The 26,788-nt window shown below is 42.1% G+C and overlaps 4 protein-coding genes across 4 annotated transcripts; 1 reads left to right on the top strand and 3 right to left on the bottom strand.

The window, feature by feature from the left end:
* Positions 1-1,126: 1,126 nt before the first annotated feature.
* TEX12 (testis expressed 12) lies at positions 1,127-2,396 on the bottom strand. Its single transcript, XM_086766411.1, has 4 exons — positions 2,337-2,396; positions 1,714-1,825; positions 1,544-1,599; positions 1,127-1,267 (listed from the first exon to the last, which is right to left on the bottom strand). Exons 1-4 carry the CDS (start codon positions 2,394-2,396, stop codon positions 1,127-1,129), a joined length of 369 nt encoding a protein of 122 aa, XP_086622537.1.
* A 3,746-nt stretch (positions 2,397-6,142) lies between these two features.
* On the top strand, positions 6,143-12,654 carry IL18 (interleukin 18). The gene is made up of 5 exons (XM_086766379.1): positions 6,143-6,815; positions 9,229-9,308; positions 10,809-10,949; positions 11,892-12,037; positions 12,152-12,654. The coding sequence occupies exons 1-5, from the start codon at positions 6,541-6,543 to the stop codon at positions 12,365-12,367; spliced, it is 858 nt and encodes a 285-aa protein (XP_086622505.1). The 5' UTR covers positions 6,143-6,540; the 3' UTR covers positions 12,368-12,654.
* A 2,195-nt stretch (positions 12,655-14,849) lies between these two features.
* Positions 14,850-20,971, bottom strand: SDHD (succinate dehydrogenase complex subunit D). Its single transcript, XM_086766378.1, has 4 exons — positions 20,850-20,971; positions 20,669-20,773; positions 18,261-18,405; positions 14,850-15,550 (listed from the first exon to the last, which is right to left on the bottom strand). The coding sequence occupies exons 1-4, from the start codon at positions 20,905-20,907 to the stop codon at positions 15,385-15,387; spliced, it is 474 nt and encodes a 157-aa protein (XP_086622504.1). The 5' UTR covers positions 20,908-20,971; the 3' UTR covers positions 14,850-15,384.
* Positions 20,972-21,703: 732 nt separating this feature from the next.
* On the bottom strand, positions 21,704-26,787 carry NKAPD1 (NKAP domain containing 1). The gene is made up of 5 exons (XM_086766377.1): positions 26,573-26,787; positions 25,522-25,622; positions 24,448-24,603; positions 23,835-23,888; positions 21,704-23,046 (listed from the first exon to the last, which is right to left on the bottom strand). The coding sequence occupies exons 1-5, from the start codon at positions 26,639-26,641 to the stop codon at positions 22,530-22,532; spliced, it is 897 nt and encodes a 298-aa protein (XP_086622503.1). The 5' UTR covers positions 26,642-26,787; the 3' UTR covers positions 21,704-22,529.
* Position 26,788: the final 1 nt, after the last annotated feature.

Here is a 26,788-nt window from a genome sequence, read left to right as displayed (position 1 = left end):
AATACACAGTGCTGGGGTAAAGGCAGAAATATATCTTATGCTAGCAACAGGACTATCTAGCACTTTTCTTTATTACATTAGCCTCACAATTTGTACAAATGATGCTTTGAACATTTTCTGTTTCATCTTTTTTTTAACAGAGTCAAATGACAGGAAAGAAAAAGTGCTAAAAAAACCTCCATAAGCATCCTTAAAGAAACTGGATATACAGCAAACAATACTGCTATATTTAAATAACCAAATAAAAGAGCAGTGTAATTCTAAATTATGTTAACATTATCTAGTTATTTATTGACATTACCCGCAAAGTTTTGATGATGTGCTTTTATATTTATCAAAATGGCCTTGGTTTCACTTGAAAAGCTGTATAAGTATTAAAATATATTTTCAAATTAAGACTTTGTATCTCTTTGTACCTCTTTACTACTCAAAGTAGTATTCTTAATAAAACTCTCCCGTTTCTAGGCTAATCTTTTCAATCTATTTATCTTCTGAGACAAAATGGAAATAAGATTGCACTTACATCCTACTAAGATTTTCTAAAGTAGAAAGAAAAAAACAAAACAGAAAATGGTTAATATGACATAATCTGAGGTCCTTTTCCACTTGCATTCCAAATTCTATGTTTCATAGAAATGTTTCTGTACTATATTCTAGAGCGAAAGACTGCTTGTGAAAGAAACATCCTTAGCAGTGACATTAGAAATACCATGGCTGCTTCCAAATTCAGTTGTATTGAACTTCCATAGCCTTAGAGCCAAGCAATGCAAAATTAATTTAACTTTATTTTTCAAATACTTTCAATATTTTCTAGGGACGGAAGCACAGCCTAAGCAATGGGTCAACAAGTAAAGAAAGATGTTTTAATGTGTAGAATCCCTTCGAGTCATAGGACTTAAAGGGATATTTAGTACTGTTTTTTACTAACTACCATTACCCTAAGTATTGTATCTACTTATTTAAAAAATAAGTTGCTGCTTAAGTTGTTGAAAGTTTCCTGAACTGCTAGAAATACTTACATGACATTTATGAAACACTTATCATAGCACTCATCATAGTTTATATTTTAATACATAAAATATACTACAAGCTTTGTTCTGCATTTCTGCAATCTAACAAACTCCATTTAGCTTTGCAGAGTATTTGCAATCACAGTGAATCTCTGTTTCAGACTCTCCCTTTTCTGTTTTAAGTGGTTTTCTATGGTCCTCGCTTCTTTTAAGATTCCATCAAGTTCTTGGACATAAGAAGCATCCATCGCTGCTCTCTCACTTAATTGAAAAAAATCTGTAGTTAAAATTAATACTAACACCATTAACTTCCTTACTACTTAGAACTACTTTTATTATTTTCTTAAACATGTGTTGTCTATGAATACTCAGTTTCTGACCAAATTAGTTGTCTGTTGTAACAGAAACCAGCATTTTTATTTCAAGATCTGTGTTCGATAGCTTTCAGCGCTAATTTCTCGAAACTGCAGCCACAGTAATCCATCTTATCTAAAGAAGTTGGAAAAGTTCTGTACAAATAGGATAAAGTGAACTTGCCTTAAAGTGTGAGCATATTTTGATAACAAGTTCATAATTTCTTTGTTCATCTCTGTTAAAACAACAACAACAACAAAGTAATTTTACTTAAACATTTGAATGAATTTTCACCTCAACATCAAATTAGGTAATTACATTGCTATTTTCAGTATATTTAATACATTACCATTTAAAACTTTTTCCAGTGGTTCAGGTTTGTAAAGGGACTGTGAGACTTCAGAAAAAGCCAAATCTGTTTTGTCAAGGGAGGACAACTGAGGATTTTCTGAAGCTTCATTCTAATAACAAAGCACATTGAAAAAATACAGATTCTAGGTCTTAAAATAAACTTAGCATAGATAGAGTTTAACTGAAAAAAAAAAAAAACAGTTTTTGAAAGTTCTTGGGAGTTTCAGAGAAACTTCAAGTGTTGTTGGCTTCACAGCATCCATCGTGAACAGGCACAGCATCTAGGGGAGTGAGTGGGAAGTACCAGAGCAAGATTTTTGCTTGTATCAGTAAAAGCTGGTGTACTTCAGCAGCTCACTCTCAAGAAGTCTTGCATAATTGTGTTGCAGTGCGTAGCCAATTTTGTTGGTCTTTGAACGCTAAGAGAAATTTTACAGACAAGAAAGTCGTGTGTTTTTCCCCTAACCTAGGTAAACTAACATGGAGCTGTCTGCCCTCTGTCCTTGACAGGAACCCATAGCAATGCCAGAGAAGGACATGGGGGTGGGAGGTTTCATTGCTCCCCTGTGGCCAGAAGAAGGGTCCAGGTCCTCCCTCCCTTCCTCATACACAACTGCTCACCTCCATCTCTTTTTTACGTTTACTTCTGTTCTCATCAGATTTTTGTGTGTTGCTTGTCATCGTTGCCTGATAAAAAATACAACATTGTATGTGGTAAGTGGTTATCTCGCACAACTGGAAAATGTATCTATACAAAAACGTGCAAAACCTGTAACTGGTACCTCTGTAGGCTCCTCCGCAAAGGAACTCTCCTTCTCACTGGAGAGAGGCAAAGCCTCAAAGCACAGCGAGAAAACGGATTCGGGCTGGAGATGGCGGGTCCAAGTCCCAGACCAGCCTGGGCCGGGCTGGGGCTCCCAGGCCAGGCGCCCTCCCGGGTGCCAAAGCTCGGCCGTGGCCCGCTGGGCCGGGTTCTGCCTCGCTCAGAGGGATCTGTTCCTCCCCAGCTCTCCCCAGGCTTCCCCAACACCCCACACCCTTAAGGACATGGGGGTACCCCCTCCGCCCCTCTCCCCTCAGGCAGCGCTGGCCTAGGGCGGTTAACGGCCGCGCCGGCCGTTAACGGCCGGCGCGCGAGGGCGATCGCGGCTCCTCGCGGGCCGGGCAGCCCCGCCCCGGCCGGCGGCTGAGGCAGCTGCGGCCCGCGCCGCGGAGGCCGGGTGAGGGCAGGCCCCCGGGAAGCGGGGGCAGAGGGCCGCCCGCGCCCGCTCCGGCGGAGGCTGCAGCAGCCGGGCCCGGCTCTGGGAGGCTGGCTACAGAGAAATTCTGCGAGCCTGGCCGCTAAAACGTCTCCTGTTTCCGCCATCCCGGGAAGAAGCGTTTCATCGCCAGTCCCGGCGCATTTCGCCTTTTAACCGCTGTGACGGGTCCAGTCGCAGTGTGAATCGGTTTTTGGGGTGACGGTGAAATGGCAGACGAGGCTAGACGGATCCGTTTCAAAAGACAAGCCGTGAATTGGCAAAACCGGAGAGATTACTGTCGCTAAAATGAACAAGGTCACTAGAATTACACAACTACCGAGACCAACTTTTTTTTTTTTCCCCTTTAAACAGTGGAAAATTAGAGTGCATTTTCCTTACGTTGTCCTTCCCTTCTATAGGTAGGCTGTATTTGGTGTCATCAAACTGAGATTACACGACGAAGTGGCTCGCTTACAACAGGAAGAAACTAGATACAGTGATTCAGGAGAGCGCCTTCAGCATCACACTTCATGGTGTTGGCCAAAAATATTAAACACTATATCAAATTACTGGTTCCTAAATCCTGACTTCATTAGCTACAGTGAAGAAAATCATTGGAAGATTTGAAGTTGTGTTGGAGTAAAGGGAATTTTTCCTCTGGGTTCTTTTTTTTTTGTGTGTGTGTGTTTTGTTTTGTTTTGTTTTTAAGAAAGGATCTTAACCTTACGTATGTTATCCAAATAGCCTCTCAAAGTCAAAACTCAGGACAAGAAATGAAACCGCTAAAAGAACAAGAACTAAATACTTCCCGAAAGTAGAAACAATATTCAATATGCTGCCATGGCCCACTTCATTAAATTCTAAAAAAAAATATTAGAGATCTTTATGTTATTAGCAATACTACCTAAACTTTAAGAAACAGATATGAAGGAATACTCCAGGAAAATATTCTTAAAGTGTTTACTCTATTGAGTTACCATTACTATGTTAAGATATTTTTATTAACCGACCACCTGAATTAAGATAAAGGAAATATCTGAATTGATTTACCACTTTCAGTACCTTATGGATGCAACAGTCTATGGAGACAGCTCAGACTGAGGAAAAAAAAATTATCTAAGCCATTACTCTAAGAGTAGTTCCAGTTCCTTTAAAATTGGAGACAGCAAAATGCCAGAAGTGAAAGCCTGAAACTTAGAATAGAAGCTACTGTAAGGAGTTAGACCCTAGTCCTTATAAATTCAAATATGTACAGACTAAGAGAAGAAAACTCCTTTTATTCAATGTGCTAATTGAATTTTCAGAAGCTCAGCGGTGGTCAGGAAAGACCAATTCCTCCTTCTTGATAGTTTCGTATAGAATGTCAATAAGCCAAAAATAGTAGTGCCAGCAGTTACTACAAAATAAGCAATGTTTGCTGACTGGCATTGTTTTTGGTGCTTTCACACAGATTTTGGTATCAAGTACAATATTCTTTAATATTTTGCCAGTGATGTGAATGTAAATGTAAAGTTAATGAGAAAAAGACAGACTAAATAATGAATATTTATTACAGCAGTATTTTTTTAAGCTTTTGTTTTTTTTTTTTCAGTGAAATGAGAAGTTAGGTATCTGGGAACAAGAAATGCAAGTGGTATCATCCAAATGTGGAACTCTTCTGAATAAAGCTCTGGTGCTGAAATTTTCAAAAAAAAAAAAAAAAGTTAAAAGTCAATGCTAGTGAAGAAAATAGACATTACTATTATCTTGAACCTGAAGGAAAATTATTCAGAGGTAGAAACTTAAAGGGAACAAGCTGTTTATTTTAGTTGAAAAAGACCAAGAGGCAATTTGATCATACTTCACAGGAAGGAAGGATTTATTATGAAATGGCTATCAGGAAAGTGTACAGAAATGGGTGACCAGAACTAGAAGCCAGTTAAATTTAGAAAGATTTTTTTTTTTTTCCTGTAAGAACCAACCATTCAAATAAAGTACCAAGAGGAACAGCAGAATTACAGTTGTTGTATATAGAAATTAGCTAGATCTAGGTATTAAAATCAAATCTGGGTATCTTTCTGGTACACAGGTTTAGGTAAACAACTCCACACGGGTACTGAATGCCATATAACGTAACAGGAAGCTGGTAGTGGATGGTATAATATTGCTGTCTGGTTGGAATTCAGTCAGCCTAAGTGTCTGTAAACAGGAATATAGACTTGTTCTCTGAAAGAAGTACCTGCCAAAAATGTATTTTTCTTTGTTTGCCTGACAGAAACAGGAGGTTTTAATCAGTTGTTGAATTCTTCCGAATCAATTTCATTAGTTTCTTTCAACAACTTTAAAGAAAGAAGATTAATTTCTGTAGCACACACAGTTTTTGTCTCTGTGGGTAACACAGTCAAAATCCGTGGTTATTAGTAAAATGGACAGTGTTCTTAAGATTATTATTTCAGATGAGGTTGAAAGATGTGCCCTTGACCTCAAAATTATCTCCCTAGTTTTTGATGTAGACATGAAAACATTCCCTACAGACATATACTACACTTTTTTGTTGTTTATTCTTTTCCTCCATGAGCATTAAAAGGAATGGAGGTAAGTCAGAGGACGTCTTGGGGTCTTTAGTTTGGGTTTGGTCGGGGGTTTTTTGGAGGTTTTGGTGTGTTTTGGGTTTGGGTTTTTTTTTGTTTGTTTTTCTTTTGTTTGGTTGGGGTTTTTTTTTGTTTTGTTTGTTTGTTTGGGTTTTTTGTTTGTGGGTTTTTTTTTTGTTTTTCCCCAGTGCTAAAACTTGAGCCTCTTGCAATTTACCCACTCAGCTACACAGCTGAATGCCCTAATGCCTTGCTAGTCAGCATTATAAGCAGAAAATCAAGACATGGAGATTCCAGCTAACACCGCCAAGTCCTACAAACTATACAATACATTGGTTAATTATTCATTCCCAAGTTCGCTTTCCTGGTTTTTATGGCCTTCGCTGTCCCATCACTACACAGCGTTTGCCACTGCAGTTACAGTAACACCGGTCACATTACACACTCCACCACCACCACCAAAGGCAGCACTTACATTCTGAAAAGCATCCCGCGTCGGCGCTGCAGCAGTTAGCAATGAGTAATGCCTATCGCCATTTTATTTATTTCCAGTTAATACATACCTGGGAAACAATTTACAGCTGGTAAATTAGGCGCTATCTATCAACCTGCCTTCGCCTGCTAGCTACAGTTTCTGGCTGGCTGCTTCCCTGAGAGGAGCCTAAATTCCTCCACTGAAGCCACTTATATACGAAGGGGTGGGGGACAATTTGAAGATTTCCCAGCAGACAGCAGCGGTGCGTTCCTTGGTGTTGTTCTGACAGAACTAGATAGGCGCAGAGCGTTCTCAGCCCTAAGCTGGCTTTTCCCCGAGGCAGACGCGATGTTTACGGGCAACTTGCGCGCGTGCGGAGAAGGGGAAGTGTCCGTGCTGGCGGCGGGTACCTGGTCCAAAACTGCTCCGCGAGGCTCTGCGGAGCGAGCAGCCGGTGCCGAAACAAGACGCGTCCTTTGACGGCGTCCCCGCGAGAGAAAGGGAGCCGCACACAGCTTCCTTTCTGACCTCCCATTTGCATGATGCGCCGTCTCCCCCGAGGAGGGGAAGTGCCGCAGAATAAACGCCGACGTAGTCAGATATCTTGGGAAAGAGTCCGAATTTCCTCTGCGCTTTCTTCAGCCAGTTTATTTTGTCGCCCAGTGATGCAAGCCGCTATAAAAGCCCCCTCCCGCCGCCGCAGAGCTCGCTGTCGCTCCCCGCATGCAGGTGACACGGCCTGGGCGCAGCTTCCCCCCCTACCCCCCCACCCCGACCCCACGGCGCTCCGCGGCTCTCGGCTCCCTCGCCCCAGGTACGGGGATGGCGACGGCGGGGGGGTGAGGCGGGGGTGTCGCGTCCCGGGGGTGGGGGGCGGTTCCTCGTTCTTCCGTCTCGCCCCGTTCTGCTGCAGCCCGCCGAGGAGCGAGGTAGGAGCACCGCCGCCTCTCCGGGCTGGGGAGGGGGGGAACAGAACCAAAACTCGGAACTGAGAGCCTGGCCCGCCGCCGGGGCTGGCGCTGGAGGGCATCGCTCAGCCGGACCGCGCGGCCCCGCGCTCCTCCTTCCCCGCATCCCTGCCTCTCCGCGCACGCCGCCTCGGACAGGCGGCCGAAAATTCCTCTCGCCTTCTGCCGCGCTTGGTGAAAGCTCTAACCCTCTTTGACTGCGCACCAGGGGAAGAAACTGCAGTCGGTTTATGTATTTTACCCGCTAAACGAAGGGCTACATTTTCCTTTAATCCTTACTCAACAAGTCCTGCCGCTGCCTTCCCCTCTGCTTTACAGTAACAGAGTAGTCCCTGATTTCTTGATTTACCTCTCTACATCTGAGGCATGCATTGTTCGTTGTTGCGGTACTTTGTTTCAAAGGATTGCCTGTGCATGTCTGGAAACAAAGATGCGGTCCTCTGCCGTAGACCTGGCTGGCTCTTCTGCACAGAGCGGCTAGAACTACAGACCATTTTAAAAACAGGATGAGAAAAAGAAAAATCTCTGAAATGCAGTCCTCAAAGTGCTCTGCAAGAATGACAAGGAAATCATTGTGATTACCTCACCCGCAGTCCCTAAGGTTGCTTGTGCTTATTTATTTAAGTTGGCATTGCTCAGCTGTTTGGTGTAGTAAGTCTTTTCCAAGTGGTGAAAAAGAGCCTTGGAAATAAGCTGAATGTTTTGCCTGCCAGTAAAATCCCAGTGCAAGAACCACTTCTTCCCATTGTTTACCTAGCTTTAACGTATTTATTACATTTATTATTTCTGTGGCTAGTGCGAAGGAGAAGAATGCCTTGACTGGAGCGGTAGGTTTGAACGAAGTACTTCATGTTCTAGGCCACCTACAAAAAGTGACTTCCATGTTTTTATGATCACTGTTGCTGGCTTCTTTATTTGATGCTGTCTGATCAACCAGTTTTATCCATTCTGCTGTGACTGTATATTGTGTACAGAGATTAGGCACATAGCTCCAGGCTGAAGACTTCACACAGATGCTGGCACCTGAGGGTTAGATGGAGCGATGTTGAATGTCAGCGTGCGTGTTACTTCTGGCCAAAAACTTTATATCAATCACGAAGCCAAATAAATCAGATCTTGCAGATAGTAAAGTAGCTAGTTGTTATTTTTGGAAAATAAAACACCTTTGTTTCTAAATACGTAGATAAACCAGGTAAGAACATTCATACATAGAAAACATTTTAGGAAAATGAACAAAAAAATTTACTAAGATATAGACCAAAATGAAACAGGAAGGAAAGTGAAAGCCTGCATTTCACAAAATTAGTGCCATAGAAGAGAACATTTTAAAACTGTTTACTGCCAGAGAAGAGAGAGAATGAAATTCTTTGCCGCATCTTCCTCTGTCATATTATAATTCCCTTTATTTTCATTCTCACTTTTCTTTAAATGTAGGAGATACCATTTTAATTTTGAAGAGGATATCCTAGTTAGTTTTGTTTGTTTTGTTTTGTTTTTAATTTAGTGCTTATTTCTTAGAACTGTTCCTTGCAATGGCAACCATCCCAACAGCAGTAAAATTACTTAAATACTAGACTTGACAGCTCAAGTCCGAGTCAATACAGGGGATCCGATATAACTTTTGTCTTATTTTTTAATGTTTGCCCCTGGCACATTGCTAGAACTGAAGATACGGAGAAATTTGTAGCCTGCAAAGCGATACAGTCTGTTTGGATGTATCTCTCTTCTGCCAGCATAAACAGAAACTTTACCGTAGAAGAAAAAGCATAGGTGCACTTATAGGTAAATGTGTAGACTTAATATAACTTTTATGGCTTAATGGCCAGCAACAGGGTACTTAATCCAGTCTTAGTCTTTTCTATTAGAAAATTAGAATATCAAATGACCGTGTGATAGTAAGATAATTCTTTGAGGTCCAAGAGAACAGACCTAATTTGACGAAGTATGTTCGTGGAGCTACTTGTTAGCATTCTCACAGAAAGATAAAATGGTAGTGAGTTATTACACATTCCCATGTAACATCACATAAGTCAATGAAAAGGTTTTGTAAAATAACAAAACTTGAAGGATGCTCTGTGTTATTCTAAATCGTGATAAAAGGCAACAGAGGAGACAGATTATTTTTAAAAGCAATTTTTCAATGTGCTAGCCCTATTACAGTTTTGTGCGCTAGGGAAGAAGTAGCCCAAGGACTCCCTTGCCTTATAGAGTAAGAAGCATTGTTCTTAACTCCGACTCCTTTCCATGTGTTCTTGACAGAGTGAAGATGAGTGGTGAAGAGATTCTGGTGTGTGCAGTACAACTTGGAAAAAATTTCTGCCTCTATTTTGCAGGTAATTACAAGCCACTGCCGAAAGGGACAGTGTCTTCTTTCTGCATAGAAGATCAAAAGCTGATATACAATTTGATCCTTTCCTTGGGCTGGCATCCCAAGTCATGTGGAATCTTGATTTCCGCCCCTCCCCTCCATGTTACCTGAGCAATTCTGAAAGCAGTTACAATCCCCACCCACTTGGAAGAATGATAGTTCTTTGATTATGGAGCCAGGCTGTTCACTGCAAAAAGAATCTGAGTTTGAGACAGCTGTCCCAGTATGTTAACAAGTCAGTACCATATTATTGCTGAACACCTTAAGCATTTAATAACTTTTCTGTTTGAATACTGATTAAAAATGATTCCTTTATCAGTCTAATTTCACCTAATTTTCCCATACTTCCCCAAACTTCCCTGTTTGAAGTATTGTTAGCCAAGTATCTGAGATAGTGAAATATTTTTTGCTTCATACAATATATTCCCATAAAGGACACTTGGAAGGGTTGTAATACTGTGGGGTGGACTTGGAATAAGTGGCTAACTTCCAAGCTTACAGGTTAAAGTTAGTTAGAAAACAGTCTCTTCTTTAGAAGCAATTTGTAATTACTGTTTCTCATCCTTTTGCTCACTTAGAATAAAGGTGCTGATGAAAATAAAAATTTGCATGCCATTTATTCCTTGGTTGTAGGCTTAAACTAACCTGAGCTGCTCACCCTGAAGTAACCCTAAAACATTTTGCATGCCTCTTGGTTTGGTGGTGACTCCAGTTCTCAAATGACTGGTGGTTTCATCATTCTGTTGAGTTTGTTATACTCACAAACAAAACACACCCTGTAGTTAGATCAGTTCAGCCTGGTGAGTTAGTGATACTGGGGAGCACAACTGGAAATGCGTAGGTGGCTGGCGGGTTTCCAATCTTGCAGAACAAAACTGGGTAGAGAGTGGTTTCTTTTGTGGGGGCACAGCTTAATGTTGTTTTTTCTTTCCTTTTTTTCACTGCTCACTTGGAATCAAGACGATGATGGTAAGTTGAAACCTTGTCATTTATTGACCTCATTATCAATTTTTCCTGAACTAACCTGCTCACACCTACTAACCCACAAATGCTTCGCGTGCCCTGGAGAACTGATAATGGCTACTGTAAAAAAAAAAAGAGAGCTACAACTCACCTTCTTCTGAAGTGGATGCACTTTATTTCCTCCTAAGGCACAGGGTAGTGGCTTACCTAACAGAAGGACCTTTTCATGCAATTCTAACTGTTGCACACGAGAGAACTGTTGCTTCTGATATAGTAGCTCCTCTTGCTTATATATAGACTGCTGTATCTGGGAAATCCTTCTGTCTTGCGTGGGCTGCTAGAAGCCAGAGGTGGAAAGAACAACATGGCCTCCGTTTCCTTGGAGATTGCCATGCTAACAACTTATTTCACCTGCTATCCTTAATGACAAGATTAAGCCTGTAGTGATCTGTTAAGACCTGAACAGATTACAGCTAAAATATCTGACCCTCTTTGCTTAATATTTCTCCAGGGCTGGAATGCGATGCCTTTTGTAAGGAAAAAATTCTCCACAGAGTCCTTCGAAATGTAAATAGCCAATTGCTTGTGGTTCGACCAGATTTAAATATGGCAGCTTTTGAAGATGTGACAGATCAGGAGATGAAATCTGGTACATGGTTTTCCAACATATACTGTAACCATTGCACTGTTTCTTTATTCTAGATGTGCTTTTGTTCTTTGTAATTACTGGCTCTAAATGATGACACTGAGAGTAAAGACTTAAACTTCATTTTTAATACTAAAGTGAAGGTAAGAGAGCTTAAATTCTGTTTTGTGCACTGGTACTGGATTAGATTCCTGGATTAGACTGAGGCCTGCAGGATGTCCCATGCAGGTAGGCGCTGCTAAGATCTTTGGTTACCTCTAATCACAAATTTAAGTTCTTAATCCCCCCTTTTTTGTATGTGTGTTGGATTACAAAAAATAATTTCTAGGTTTAAACAGACAATGTATTTACCACTAAAAACTCTTACTTTCTTCTAACGACAGTAGTTAACAATGTAGTTATGCTTTTGGCTTTGATTTTTTTTTTTTTTTGGGGGGTGGGGGGGAGGAGGCCTCAGCAATTAATTCAGAACTATATTTGTTGAATATATTTATTTACACATCACATATATAATCTGATTTACAGATGACTATTTATAAATCCAGTTCCAGGCCAGGTTGGATGAGGCTCTGAGCAACCTGATCTAGTGGGGGATGTCCCTGCTCCTTGCAGGGGGGTTGGACTAGATGACCCTTGAAGGTCCCTTCCAACCCTGACCATTCTATGATTCTGTGATTCTCACTTTATGCATGCACGTAAAAGGATTTGAACATCCTACCCATACTAACTGGTAACTATGCTTTCTTGCAAATTCAAAATCTTAGTTATTGAATAACTGCAGACAGTCAAATATGTGCTACCAACAGTCATAAAAATTCATGTCCTGGCTCTGCTGTCAGGAAGAGTATCCTGGGAAGACAGCAGTGGTATGGTAAGACATCATACAGTTAAGTTGTTGCAGCTCTCTCCCGAGTAGACTATTAATAATAAACAATTTGTATTTAGGCAATGGAGTGCACTTCAATATTCACTGTTACAAAACTACCACACCTTCAGCAGGGATGCCTGTTGCGTTCAGCGTCCAGGTAGAAGATAAAAATTATTACATGTGTTGTGAGAAAGAATGTGGAAAAATGATAGTTCGATTTAGGGTAAGTATCTGCTTTCCATACCTTATGTGTATAAGTAGTAGGCAAAACTAAGAATTCAAACACGTGTGAGCAGAAACAAAACTGCTCAGGTCTTGTTCCTTTTTTTTTTCTCAGGAAGGAGAAGTTCCCAAAGAAATTCCTGGTGAAAGTAACGTAATCTTTTTCAAAAAGACATTTACAGCTTGTAGCTCCAGAGCATTTAAGTTTGAATATTCACTAGAACAAGGAATGTTCTTGGCCTTTGAGGAAGAAGGCTGCTTAAGAAAATTAATTCTAAAAAAACTGTCAAGAGAAGATGAAGTGGATGAAACCATGAAGATAAGTTTCTAACAAGTCAGAATGAAAGTCACAACCTATGACATACTTCAGAGTCTTAAAATATATTTTGGCTTTTTATACAAGAAACCTCCTTCTTTCTTTATCTGAGGCAAGCTAGTTTTATGTTTTTAGCTACTGTAAGTCAGTACAAAAATAAGCGTCTTACAAAGGAAAATAAGCTTTTGAATTAGGTATCTCATAGATGAAGTAGATGTATTTTGGGGAGGGAGAAAAAACTGCTTAAAATAACTGATTTCATAAGCAGACCATGCACTTGGCTAATAAACACTTTGAGATTACTTTTTTTGCATCAAGATTATTTCCTGAGCGTCCTCATCAATCTCAGTTACACAGTGACCTTCTCACCTTCAACTGAATTAAAGGTTTTCACTTACTGGAAATCTTTGCTTAGAAAATTGCTAATTTACCTGAACAACAAAAGTTCTAATAAAGCTGTTTGTTCTCAGAAGGCCCAAGGAAAAAAAAAAAAAAACCACCACCATGCTTTTATGTAAATGTTTTTAAAAGTTAACAGTAAACTGTAGATTAGTGATGAAATGAAACAGGTGCTTGTCCACCTAACAGTCTGGATGCAAATATGACTGGCTCCTGTGAGGACCCTACCTCATTCTCTATATGTGACAATGCAGCATACATTGGGGTGAAGCTGTGAACTCCATTTCACATTCGGAGCTGAGCAAGTGCTGAATTTCACCAAAACTAATGTAATGTATTCTGAATGTCTTATTTTGAGGAAACTGATATGGCATAGGTTATGCTTTTCTTCTACATATAAGTGTTGGTCTTACTCTTCTGTTCCAACTCCTGGTAGCTATAACCTGAATATTGGTTGCAGCTGGGGTCCTGGGTCTTCTTCAACTTGCCTGAAGAAGAGCTGGTACAGCTGTCATACCCTGTACAGGCAGAAGTAATCAGAGACAACAGGAAGGCCTCTATCTGTCATTAAACAGAGGAAAATCTCAAACTTGCAGAAGAGAGAAAACAAATCTCAAGACTTGTTTTGGTAAAAACCAAACCAAAACTATCATTTCAAGGGCTTTAAGAAAGCACAGAGACATGAAACTGCTGTGATAAAGCTTTTCATGTCATGCTGCCCCTGCCATTTCACCTGTCTAGCTGCTACAGGAGCACTTAGAGGCAGTAAGAAACTAATTATTCAGAATCAAGTATAGCCACCGCTGAGTGCGCTGTTGCTTAGGAAGAATTCACTGGAGGGGCTTAAACTCAAGAACCACATAACACCTCTGGATACCCAGTAGGATGGAGTCCCAGTTGTATATGCCTGATCCGTGTTCAAAAATGGGATTAGACCAAATGGTTACGGCCATCACAGTAATTAAGAATAAAAGTTAGCGGTAATTACATGGAACTGATTCCATTTCAACAGGACTGAGGAACATGTGATTTATAGAGAAAGTTGTGGTTGCTACCTTTTAATGCTCGCTTCAAAACGACTAGTCTCAGAGTTGCTAGCCCCTAACATCTTGTGTTTGGTCTCAAAAGAGGAAATGTCAAACACCTTCCATGACAGATGCTCAGATTGTACAGAGGTACTTACCAATAACTCATACATAGGCATCTTCTTCACTATGCCAAAACGGCAAATGTTACACTGATATCTACATCAGACTGTATCAGACAGAAGCAACCATCTCAGTTCTGACCACAAGATCAGCAAAACAAAGGTGGCCAGCTACATGGTATTTCCCATGGTTACATGAATAAGTACATAAATAAAAAATTCCAATCCAGATTTAAAAAAAATGAAATCAAATCAGAAAGTCTTGTAGAATTCAAGCAGCAACTTATTCATTCTGTTTATTGCATAATGAGACTGATGGTAACACACAATTCTCTTCCTCTTACTATTAATAGTACCACAGAAGTGCAGAAACAGTTAACCACTCCTTACTCCTATGACAGTCAGAAAAGATAAAGCAGAGAAGAAAGTTAAAAACCAGAATCTCATTTCGCCCCCCTCAAAATGCTCTAAAACCTGAAGACATAAAAAAGAATGCTGCCTCAGTCTCATCTGAAGCTACAACAGAAAGGGTATCTTTGTTGTCTTTTCAGTCACAGGTGTACCAGTGTTTATTTAGAAAACACCCCCCCCCAAAATGTTGCATATGAACATACAGGTTCCAGGGAAACTATGAAAGCCATATACTATTTACGGCTCCTAAAATCAATCTGCAGAAGTCTTTTTCTTCTAAGGCAACTATTGGTGTATTTTCTAATGGACAGTACTCTTGTATTAAGTCAAGTCTAAGTCACCTCTTTAACTATTAGGGAAAACACAGAGTCATAAAAATATTTTTTGTTTTATAACATCTAAATTAAGGAATGCAGAGTAACAGTATGAACAACCACATAACAGTCTCACTTAGAACTTGAACTTGATTTTAGGAAAAAACCTCTTATCTGCAAAGAAAACATTTTAAGTAACCAAAAATCGTTCAGAAACACACACATGATTTCTGTAAATTCTTTATTGTATGAATTAAGAAAAAAAGTATTCCCTTTTCTGCATCAACTGTCAGGATCCAAAAAGTTACAGGATGTGCCTTACATACAGTTCAGTTGTTGTGATGTCAGAAATAAGCAGTTCGATTTTCCGCAAGCCAATTTCTTTTACAAATAGGAAGCCAAAACCCAGTTATTTCAGAAAAACACTGCCATTTCAGAAAAAGCTGCCATTTCAAGGAAAGTCACCTTCAGCTATGTAAGTCTGTCACTGATGTAATGAATTCCTCCTAATTTACAGTGCAGCTTAAATCAAGTGACTCCCACCTGGACATTATCCATTTTAAATCCACTCTTCTAACATTTTTACTGGTGTTGGACATTTAGTTCTAAAAGACTAGCTCTGAACTTGCTGCAGTATGTAGATACTATGGACACTATGGACCCTCGGTTATTAATTTGTTTTGCATTAAACATGTTGGTAAAAATATGAGGAAGCAGAGGCAGCAGTGAACAATCTTGTTTGTCAGGGACTCAGTCGCATCTTAGAGGCTCCACAGCATGGCAACAGCCTTGCAGATACCAACATCGTAATAGTTGAAGTAGCAGAGGCCAGCGAAGGTAACGGCCGACAATACATACAGACCTGTGTTGGCCAGTTTAATGGGTGTATCTCCATGGACGTAGTCAGTTATAACCTGTCCAAGACCCCTACAGAATAAGAGGGAGAAAAAAGCTGAAACCAGGAAAGAGCACTCCTCACTGAAATCCACCCAGTCTACCTGAGCATTCTACGAAGATGGCTCAAGCACATCGGTTTTTTCACCCATTTACCTAACAAACGCCCAGTTCCCGCTCAAGAAGATGCATCTATTTAAAAAGCAAAACAAAACAACACAACATTCCACATGTTCTACTAAAAAAAAAAAAAAAAAAAATGCATATTGTCTCAGAGTTTTCTTAGGCAGCTTATCTGACTTCCACGGACTGAAGAAAAGAAACCAAAAGAAATACCCTTCTTGCTTGAGCAGCAAGGTATGGCTCTGGGACCAGCCATTGTCACAAATGCACAGAAGACTCTAGGATGTGTATTTAGTTTAGAAAACAGTGGCGACTAAAAAATTAGCATACTCTGGTTTACTTCTACATCTGTCAGACCGGAAGTGAACTCTTGTCCAGATTTAAGCTATCTGGCAAGAGGAATTTAGGATTTTGCTTTGGTCTAGGCTGAAGCTGAAGGACTGGTGTCCCACAAATTAAGACACACTAGTGACTTAGCAAGGTTCAAAGTCCTGCAGCAGATGCCACTGCAAGTGAACACCGATTTCAGTCTCAGTTTCACTTAGCTGGGGTTCTAATACCATAAAGATGTCAAAAGCGAGAAAAGGGGTGCAAGGAACCCTTGGATACATAGAAGAGAAGCAGAAAGTGGAAGCAGGCTGAGAGGCAACTATTCTCAAACTATTATAGCTACTTTTTACAACTGGACAGTGGAATAAAGTCAGGCATGCAAGCAGCTATTAACCACACTTCAAGCCTTCCAAAGTGCAGATCAATACGGCATACTCAACTTGGGATTCCCAGGCTGCCCTTCAACTGCAGTGCCGCGGGACTTTCCTAAGATCTTTTCTTTGCACGGCACAATAAGACTGAGCCATGCTAAGACATCTCAGAAAAACCCGTGTGTGACTTCACAGCACACTAATTAATTCACACAAAGTACTCATGGGAAAAGACCAGTGGCCCTAAGAACAAGGAAGGGAGTTTGTGAGAAACAGCTGATGTGTGGTAGACACACAACCTAGCTCACAACACAGCAGAGAAATGTTTTCTCTTGGCAGAGAAATCTTTTTTACATGCCAGCAAAAACGGTACGAGATAAATATGGGTTCAGGTATCCTGAGTAGGTCTATTGGTAGGTTAGCATTGGGACTGATAACTACCTAAGTATCCGAAGGATATTTTAGGACAAGATTTCCTAAGGAAAAACATAGAAAAAGGTGACAGAAAACTCCTCCAAAATATATGCAATACTTCTCTGCAGATTCTGATCACCTACTAGAGGGACTATCTGATCTGTTATGGCAATCAAATTAACATTTATGGCAAGCAAGCAATCTTTTTTCTTTTAAAGACATTCTAGCACTGAATACCTATGAAACTACAAAAGGAGAATTTTCCTACATAGGAACACCTCCAGGTTTTCAAGAAAATGTTTTGCAAGATAAGAGTTTAATACTGGAGAAACTTTCCAGCTTAAAAAGAGAACAAAAAACCCACAAAAGTGGGGGAGGAATTCACTCTGATGAAAGTTACGAGCAGAGCCGCACACAAGCGGCAAGGCATTTTTCTCGCAGAGGAAGTCCCCGCACTGTTTATGGAGAAGAGATTTCTAGTATGAACAATCCTGACATTTTTGTCAACAAGAGACATTCACTAAAGAATCAAATGCGCATGCATTGACACCAAATGTCATGCAGAGAACCCATTTCAACACATCAACCTGCAACAACCTCTTCCATTGCCTGGAATTTCCCCACATTGTCACATCCAGTATAGCACCAACACGCACATACCCAACAAGTGAAGAAATGCTCCGAAGGCAGGCAAACTTAGCTTTATGTATTCTGTATTTGAAAGAGCTCTGCCAAATATGTTCCAGGATAGCCACATTTCAGATTAATTCTGTACTAGATTTGAGGGCTTTGGGAAGAAATTCCTGGTCCCAGTGAGGAAAGTGCGAGAATCCCCGATACAACTTCATAAGGGCAAAACTGAGATTGAACTCATCTGGCCTACTCAGATGAAAGATCACAGCAGAACTACACTTAAGTAGAACATGAGCAAGCATCCATTTTCCAGAAATCAAGAAAATAATGATCAAGGTCTTAGCTTCTCTAGTGGAGTATTTGTTATGAACTCTTCATTATGCAGAATCTCATCACCATTGAGATGTACAAAACCAGCCCACAGCACAGAACCTCAGAAGAACAACTTGTTTTGTAAAGAACTGTCCTGTTTCTGTTCCCTCTGTTCAGAAAACATTAATTCTTCTGCAAGATAAAAACATCCACGATTCTACACAGCCAGTGGCAAGGAAACCCTCCTAAGGCAAGATACTCTGTAGAAGAACACTCGAGAATGTTTTGGATTCCTTAATAGTAATACGTATCCTGCCTTCTGACTGAGAGAACAGCGTGACTAAGGAGGACCAAGGTACAACTAGTCTTGTCAGTCAGTCCATGACTGTCACAGAACTTGGAGAGTAAGGACTTTGTTTGCACCTCTTTCCAGCTGTTTTATACTAGATCAGGAAGTAAGTCAGTAGACTTACTGCCATATACAGATTTAAGACCTAAGGCTTGGAGCCATCCCGACGATCAGACTTTACTCTTAATTCTGAGTGACCTATTGTTCTTACCAGTGGCCATGGAGAGTGAGGGCTGCAGCCAGTGAATAGTCCATGGCTGGTCCAGGATACAGGTAGGCTGCAGGAAGGAGACCCAGCAAGAGGACACTGACAGCTCGCTCACCTGTCCAGTGCAAAGACGCAGCTTTGGAACTGCCTGTAAGGAGAAGTATTTTTCAGTGCAAAGTTCCTGTTCAAAGAGCTGTAACCTTAAACCTGTAATCTGAGCTGCAGATACCTCATCCTGATCAACACCACACAATTGCGTGGTTTCTCTGACCTGATTACTAACCTTTCATCCAAGCAAAATCTAGATGCCTTTGAATTACTACTATAGAATACATCTCTATTTTACAATGTCTAAAAGGTTAAATACTCCTCTCTCTGCTGCTGCTAAGAAAGAGAAGCTTCTTTTACTACTGAAGAATAGAAGCTCAACAGGTAAAGTCAAACCAAACACCAGTCCTACTTTCACAACCTGCAGTTCAGGACTAAGGTCCAAGTCAACCATCACAAGAAAGAAGTGTCTCAGAAGGCAGAGCCTTTTTGCCTAGTGAATTTCCTGACTGTTAGGCACCATTTACTACTCCCTACTACTACTTTGAGAAATGGCTTTGACATCCGCACGGACACAACTACAAGTTCCAGTGAATGGCACATCACGATAACTCTGTGCACAGTTCTGCCCAGGAACTGCTATTTTTAACTGTAAATAGCAGAGTAAACTTCTGGGACCATCACAGTGATATATGGCCTAGAAGTAGCCTGAAGGACAAAGGATTTCAGCCCTCCATTGATACTCAGCTGGGTACAGTTTGAACCACATAACAGATTACTCTCGAAACAGAAGTGCCGTTTAGGGAGCTCTGTAACCAACTCTCACTTTTTAGAAGCATGCAAATACTATTAGCGAGGAAAACATCTAAAAACTTCTGGAGCAAACTAAAATCCTAACATCATAAGCAACACTTTGAACCAGAATGTCAGCATCAGCGCAGGCTAAAAGCATCAAGAATTGACTCTGTGAAATTACCTTTATAATACAATACCCCCAAAGTGCTTACCCAACACACAGATCTTATATATCCATCTAAATCCAAACACACATGTTTCTCTTTGGATTTTGCAAGAAGAAAGAAGTTTAGAAAGTGACAAGATAAGGAAAGCCAAGGAACTGAAGTAAAACATTAAAGGGACCTAGGCGGTGGAGTAATAAGCTGTCCCTGTAGAACGCCATGGCCAAGAACACTTCACAGCACATGCATGAAGTCTCTTGTTAATATGAAGTCCAGAACATAAAGGGAGAAAACAGCTTAGCTGTGTTTCAGCCAATTTCTTTTACAAGTGTCTCTTCATCCTTTCCCCTTGTAAGTTGCATTGTAAGGGCTACAGAACATCCTTAACCAGTCACAACATTTCTCATATGCAATTGTGCAACTGACAGACCAGAACTTGGTCTTCACATGGTTATCTTTCATCATCTCTGTGTGGTCTTACCACATGGAGAGAGGAAAAAACATTCTAAGAAATACTCTCTGCCTGCAGATCGGACTTCTCAGACTAACTTGACTGAATCTGAAGCTCTGCTGCTTAAGAAAGAAGTCACAATTGCAGTGTTTTCATATTACTACTGCCACTGAGCCATAAAGAATGTTCAACCTGCTGATCTCTTAAAATCTTTGCACCTTTTTTCCACACTTGAAAAAAATACCACCTGTGTTAAGAAGCAGAAATTTAATTTAAACATTCAGTTACTATCTTCTGTCTAAAGAGCTGCAGCATTCACAAGCTTGATACCGACATTGCAAAGGTCAGTTTCAAATTCAGGCACTGTAAAGTCACATATGCCTTGTTTTACATCAGACCCAGGCAGAGGGCTAACCAACAGCCGTGCTATCAACTGAAAATAGTACTTTTACAGGTGATGGTAGATCACAGAACAGTTTGGCTGGGAAGGGATCTTTAAAGGCCATCTAGTTTGCATCTTCAACCAGATCTGGTTGTCAGAGCCCCATCCAACGTGGTCTGGAATGTTTTCAGGGATGGGGCATCCACCACCTTGCTGGGCAACCAGTTCCAGTTTAAGACCTTCTGGTAATACCAGTAACCCTCCCTCACGCAAGAAAAGCTACTGTGCCATGCCTCAATTTTTTCTGCCCTTGAGTACGCATACCTGCCATCTAAAATCTCCTACGTGGCTCAAAAAAAAACCGGCAACCCCGACCGGAACTGGGTGGAACAGGCACATGAAGAACACGCCCGTTTGGCTGGACGGGAGAAATCCTTTCGGGTCGGGGCAATAGCGGCTTAGCGCCGGCTGACAAACCCGGTGCCGGCCTCGGGGAAGACAAGACCCTCCGCTCATCCCCACGCACTGACCCCCGCACACGGCGGGGGCTGCCCCGGGGCGCGGGACGTACCGTGGCCGGGCTGCGGGGAGCCGTGGCTTTGCCGAGCAGGAGCGCTCCGATCGGCGACGGCCGCCAAGACGGCGGGGCGGCGGAGAAGGGTCCTGCCGAGGAGAGCTGCGGAGAGAACGGGGACGAGGCGTCAGGGCAGGCGGCCGGGGGCGGCAAGGGCGCGGGGCCGGCGAGCACTCACCCATCCGGTCGCCGCGGGGCCGTGCCAGCCCCGCTCGCAGCAGCACCAGCCCCACCATCGTCCCCAGCCGGCCCAAGGGCACCGCGCACCGGAGCTGGAAGCCACCGCACCCCTTCCTTCCGCTTCCGGGCTGCGGGGGGAGGCGGCCACAGCGGCGGGGACCATCTGGCTCCGCTGCGGGGCCCGGGGGAAGAACGCAGAAGCCGCCCCCAACCCGACAGTGACTGCGCAAAAGCTGCTCAGGACACCAAGGAGGTGCTTGGTCATATCTTAAAATCCCCAATGGCCATAGCGGATCCAGGCGCTCCTCACCTGCCCGTTTGCTAATGAAAAGTCTTCCTACCAGGGAAGCTATGCAAAATGAACATCTTCTTGAACGTTTCCTGTGATCATAGAGCAGTTGCATTGCTATTGCATGACCGACCAGCAGAAACGTGGCTGCGACAAAACAAGCAGCTGAAAGCAATCCGACTCTGCAGCACTGCTTTCTCCAAGTCTTCAGCCTCGCTCAGAAGACAAGGGCATGCAGGGAATGTCTTTTAACTTGATGTGAAAAGAGGGACGGTAAGCAGGACTTGGAATGAGGACCTAAGGGCACCGGCACTGTTTTGTACTCGTTCAGGTGTAGACTAAAGCTGGAGCTGTGCTTGGTCACTGACACACAACGGTCACAGCGCAGTACATTTCCTCAGTCACTACTTCCCAGTCCAGCCTCACTTCACCTCCTCTAAGCCCTCCACAGCCACCTGGTCTGATCAGGCAGAAACACAGCACAGGGACAACACAAGGATCACCTGGACTTCTCAGGCCTGTGCTCTGTCCCTGGGCTTTACTCCAAAACAACAACAAAAGCATCAAACACGTCTGGATTTATTTATTTTGTTGAAAGGCTTGGCTGTTCAACTGCAGGAAGAACAGCCCAGTACCAATTTCTCCAGTAATACACTGGGCAGACCAGAGACAGAACACAACACCCACCAAGGCTTCTCTGTCAGCACAAACGGTTTCAGCATCCCCCTAGAGAGAATGAAGGAAAGGCAGACACAATGGCCAGAGGTCTAGAACAAGAAAATGCACTGCTGTCTTTTCTTCATCATTATGGAAGGAGTCACTGCACCTTCAGCTGGAATGAGAGCATCCCCTCATGCTCCCTTCTGTGTCAGCTGACCATGTGCATGCCACCACACAGGTCTGCTTGTGTTGGAGGATGGGAAGACAAAGCTACTGTAGGGTTAAATCCAGTGACACTTCCTCTGTTATCAGACTTCTTGTCTCTCCCCTCTCCTATTGCAAGTCTTGGTCATTGATTTGGTAACCCAAAAAAACGATCTGCTAAAACTTAATTAAAAAAAAAAAATGGTGCAAACGTGCCTGTTTTCTCCCTGCAGACAGCCTATAACATTTTTATGCATCAGAGGTCAACCTGGTCACAGAAAAAGAATTTGAAGTTGGCAGGACTAGCCAACCTGTGAGACAGGCAACTGCTCCCCTGGTTTTCTGAATGTCAAGTCCACGAAAAGCAAAGGGGCACCTACTGCAGGCTGCCAAGGTGCAGTTTCTCCCCTGTGGGCTGGCAGGATGTATATAAACCACAGTGTTGAAACAAGTTGTACCACGGGGCAGTGCTAAAAGATAAATACCTGCCTCTGTCCTTTGCCTTATTGTTTGAGCCTAGAGTCATCAGTCCTCATCCGAGCTATCCTCTGACTTTTCATCAGCGGCTACTTTCCAGTTCTTCCTCTTGCTCCTCTTCTCTGGTACTTCATTGTGCCTCTCCGACACAGAATTGTGACGTTTCTTTCTCTTTTTTGGGGGCCGTTTCTCTTTTTTGTCCTCAGATTCACTGTCCTCAGAGCTGCTGGTGGTTGAGCTGCGTGCATGAGAAAAGTCACTTTCCTGCCCAGAAGAGGTAGGTTCCTTGGCAGGCACTTTCCTGGTCTTTTTCTTGCGTTTGTGTTTCCCTTTCCGAGTGCCTGAAGTCTCTCCCGAGCACTCGCTCTCCCGAGAAGAATCTGATGATGTTCTCCCCTGCTCTTTTTTCTTTTTCTTTCGCTTTTTGTGTGATCGCTTTTTTTGCTTTTTCTTGTGCGATTTCTTTGTTTTTTTACGTTTGTGTGACTCACGGGCAGTTTGCTTGCTCAGATGAGATTTCTTCTTCCCATTGATAGCATTTTGTTCATCTCCTTCTTGCTGGTCACTGTAAAAAGAACAAAAGATGACCAAAACGAAGCAGACAGGCAGGCACATAGCAGTTGAGCCTTTTCTGTCTCAAAGTTTTAAGCAAGCCCATCACTTAATTTGGCTAGAGCAGGGAAGCAGATGCTTTGACAGATATGGTAGCTGCATTTTTGTTTCAAGTGCTTATTAATAGCTTGGGTCCACACCTTAGTAATACCCCTTTTAAAGATATTTGAGCCAGAATAGAGGAGAATGTGTACTGAAAGCCACTGAGCGATGAAAACTCATTTACAGCAGGTTACCTCAAATCTGTAAGCCTGACAAAGATTGTACTTTATGATTCTGTTAGGTGTAGTTTAAAAATAATTAATTCTATCTAAGATCTTATACTGCGAGAATTTATATTCTACCAGTATGGAAAAACACAGAAAATACAGGGACACCATAGCAGAAAGGGGAACCTGGAGCTGATATTTGAGAGGGTGTAGATGGAACTGATTTGGGTTCAGCCTGCTACTCTGGCTCTCTGTTGGCCCGGACAGACCTTCCGGATTCATGGCATTTTAGTAACTCAGGCTAAAGCTGAATGTCTAATTACTATAAAAGATGCAATCCTTTCCTAAGACTCAGGAAGGGAGAAGCACATTAACAGACGAAATTTTTTTCAGTGGGTGTCTGTAACTAAACTGTGCTGGTTTACATTCAAGGCTGATCTATATTCAAAACTTAAAACTCAGCTTGTAAAATTCCCTGCGTAAGCGGACAGAAGTAAGAATCTGGATACATTAGTAAGCCTGCTTGCCTTACCTATCCGTATCAAATTCTTCAGGGTACAACTCTTTATAGCCACTGTGACCCCACCTGTAAGAAAGAGGAGAATCATTTATTAGAAACAGATGGATTGTTTAAGGAAAAAATATAATTCTGAAAAGAGAGAGCCACAGAAGGAACATGAGTTTAGACAGCAAAGAAGAAGGGCTATCAGAACCTTCCCAACAAAGAAAGAAGGAAATATGACTGATTTGGTTGGTAGTATTTAAATCCATCTAACTCTCTTTTCCATTTCTAATTAGGGAAAACTACAACTCAAATTTCTTTAAAATAACCCCATAGAGCACTAATCTGCATTTCTCGAGACTTTTAAAGTTCCTTAGGCCAAGTAATAAATACTGAGCTTAGTTGCTAAGCTGAGCTTTTGCTGCTTACTGTGACTTCAGAACTCTATAGATGAACTCAAATTACGTATTCTGTGACACTGCCAAAGTTTGTGCCTGTTACTTATTCATTCTCAGAATGAGATCAAGTACTATTTTATAGGAGTACATACTGAAAAGAGAAATGCAGTAACTTTTTGGGACGGGACTCCAGAAAGGTGTTTTAATTATAGTTATAATCACAGAACATTAATTCCGCCACAGACCTGTCTGGCATGCTGGCTTCACATTCATACAGCTTTTTGTTCCAGGATCGGGCCCTAAGAAGATCATCTTCGAATGGGTCAAGAAATTGCGAGTTCCTTGTTTTCCAGTCAGCCCTGTAGCCCTCCTCATCAAAGCCATCACTGCGCATCCGACTGCTGCAGAAAGAGAACAGTTGTCCTTCATCTGTCAGCTCTGATGGAGAAACTTTCTGAGCAAGGGGTTAATCCAGTGAGAGGAGCAAAAATCCAGGAAGTCTTGGATGTCCATCTATGCAAGAAGACCAGCTATGACTTTAACAGACAGTCACCATTAACAGCTCTGACAAAACCAGTTCAGTAGCTAGCACTGGTTTTCAAAACTTACTACAGTCCTCTGTGCACAGCAAAATTCTTGACAAAGATGCTCATAATGCAAAATTAAAGGAAGGGGTTATCCTGCCTATCACAACAAATGCAGTTCTCTAGAATACTCTGCAGGAGCAGGCTAACAATATGCAGTGAGACATAGGCTAGTAAAAGCAGCAAACGGAAATCTGAAGACGACAAACTGGTTTACTAAAATTGCAATTTGGTCAGGTACCGGGACTAAGACCCAAAATCCACAGAAAGCACCAACAGTTTTGAGTGATCTCACATGCCTGTGGCTTTAGTTTTGTTTCTCACTTGAAATGCCACACTTCCTGAGCCAAGCAGCAGCTGCGGACTTAGTGTAAGTCTGAAAGGTGTTCTCCCCTGAGATACTAAAACCACTTCCTGCAACGTTCATGCTTCTGAAAAGTCTTCACGGCAGTAAGCCTGCATCAGCTCCCTTCCACCCCTACGCTGAACCCTAAGCCTCCCCCCAAACTCAGCTTGTTTTCATGTAGTTTGTGAGATTCCCAGGAATGTCAGAATAATTTAACAGACATCACACAAGCAGTGGTCAGTACTGTGTACTGCAATAGTGCAGGACCTCAAACCACAACAAATACACCTGTAGTCTAAACACATAGTCATCACAGAATGGTATTATAACAGAAAACGGTTTAGCAACTAAATCAAGACAATTATCTCCTCCACACAACTAAAACCCACCTGGAAGTGTCCGACAGCATTCTGCTTTGCCTTTTCCAGTAAGTCTCTTCTGCCTGCTTCTCCCACTCCCTTATTTTCCACATTTCTGTCTCTTCCTGAATCTGAAAGCCACAAAAAGGAAACAAGTGTAACATTAGGGAAAGTTTACACACATGTAATATCAGCTCCTAGCTCAACGGTCCTGCTAAGAAAATTCATAGTGAGCTTTCCTACCATACTGAAGCAGATTCTTATTTCTAGCCGTAACCAAGGTAACCAAAAGGAGAATATCTTGATGGTAATACTCTAACAAAGCACATAATGACAAAGGTATCAGAAATTATGGGTTTGCCTGATTTTGCTACATCAGCTGTTCTGGCTACCGTGCCTTGTCATTCATTACCATCCCAAACATACATACTGTTACAGAAGTCAGTATATAAATATCATCTGAAAGGACCAAGCCAAAATTAGAAGTTACACTACAGGCTGAAAAAACGCAGCATGCAAATACTGAGTGGTCTGGCACAGATTTATGTTTATAGACACAAGACTATCAATGAGTGATTTTATAAACATATGAAACAAATTGGATAGGCTTGTTGAATTATGTCAGGAATTAGTTTGCTGAAGTTAACGGAGTTTCTTAATTTTGCACTAAAATACTGCCTGTACACACTTAACACAAAGTTCAAATTATTTGATGCAATTAAAAGTACATACACAGTACAACAACAAAAGAAATAAGCACCAGAAAAAAAACAAAAACCCACAAGCACCAGGAAACAAAAACAAACCACAAACAACCCCCCCCCCCGACACAATTAAAGGGTTGATACTTTTAAAAAGGTAAACCGTGATTTTCACGAAAAGCCTGAGAGCATAGTTTTTTCACAGGGGAAATTTTATATGTAAATACATGTACACGTTCACTCGCCAGGATGAGAACTCAAGAAAAACAGGGTTAAACTGAAAGCGAGACTAACGATGTTTACGTAGCTGGTTTCAACAAGCGCCTTTCCTCTCTGAAAAACGCACCGGCAGCCCCCCCCGGCCCCGGCCCCGGCCGTACCTTGTTGTGCGCGCCCGTGTGCCGGATGACGTTCCGCAGCAGCACCTTCCCCACCGGCACCCGGGACATCCTATCGCCCCACACGGCCCCACTGGCACCCCCGAGCCCGTCACACCGGGGCCAGGGCCGGGGCCGCCCGCCGGGCCGCCCCCGCAGCCGTGGGCAGGGAGGGTCGGGAGAGGCCCGGCCTGCTCTCGGCTCCCCACCGGAAGTGGT

This window comes from Chlamydotis macqueenii, chromosome 24 (assembly GCF_036417535.1).
Source record: "Chlamydotis macqueenii isolate bChlMac1 chromosome 24, bChlMac1.mat, whole genome shotgun sequence".
Classification (NCBI taxonomy): Eukaryota; Metazoa; Chordata; class Aves; order Otidiformes; family Otididae; genus Chlamydotis; species Chlamydotis macqueenii.
Note: the sequence above shows the minus strand (reverse complement) of the source record. Positions and strands in the feature narration are given on the sequence as shown.

What these genes read in the sequence shown, in the direction of transcription:
- TEX12 (XM_086766411.1), bottom strand. Translation starts at nt 2,396, where the DNA reads ATGACAAGCAACACACAAAAATCTGATGAGAACAGAAGTAAACGTAAA. An exon ending in AACGTAAAAAAGAGATGGAG is followed by an intron (nt 1,826 to 2,336) that starts GTGAGCAGTTGT and finishes CTTTGTTATTAG; the next exon opens with AATGAAGCTTCAGAAAATCC. An exon ending in ACTGGAAAAAGTTTTAAATG is followed by an intron (nt 1,600 to 1,713) that starts GTAATGTATTAA and finishes TTGTTTTAACAG; the next exon opens with AGATGAACAAAGAAATTATG.
- IL18 (XM_086766379.1), top strand. Translation starts at nt 6,541, where the DNA reads ATGATGCGCCGTCTCCCCCGAGGAGGGGAAGTGCCGCAGAATAAACGC. An exon ending in TCTCGGCTCCCTCGCCCCAG is followed by an intron (nt 6,816 to 9,228) that starts GTACGGGGATGG and finishes TGTTCTTGACAG; the next exon opens with AGTGAAGATGAGTGGTGAAG. An exon ending in CCTCTATTTTGCAGGTAATT is followed by an intron (nt 9,309 to 10,808) that starts ACAAGCCACTGC and finishes TTAATATTTCTC; the next exon opens with CAGGGCTGGAATGCGATGCC.
- SDHD (XM_086766378.1), bottom strand. Translation starts at nt 20,907, where the DNA reads ATGGTGGGGCTGGTGCTGCTGCGAGCGGGGCTGGCACGGCCCCGCGGC. An exon ending in CTCCCCGCAGCCCGGCCACG is followed by an intron (nt 18,406 to 20,668) that starts GTACGTCCCGCG and finishes TTCTCCTTACAG; the next exon opens with GCAGTTCCAAAGCTGCGTCT. An exon ending in CTCACTCTCCATGGCCACTG is followed by an intron (nt 15,551 to 18,260) that starts GTAAGAACAATA and finishes CTTATTCTGTAG; the next exon opens with GGGTCTTGGACAGGTTATAA.
- NKAPD1 (XM_086766377.1), bottom strand. Translation starts at nt 26,641, where the DNA reads ATGTCCCGGGTGCCGGTGGGGAAGGTGCTGCTGCGGAACGTCATCCGG. An exon ending in ATGCTGTCGGACACTTCCAG is followed by an intron (nt 24,604 to 25,521) that starts GTGGGTTTTAGT and finishes CTCTTTCTGCAG; the next exon opens with CAGTCGGATGCGCAGTGATG. An exon ending in GAAGAATTTGATACGGATAG is followed by an intron (nt 23,047 to 23,834) that starts GTAAGGCAAGCA and finishes TTCTTTTTACAG; the next exon opens with TGACCAGCAAGAAGGAGATG.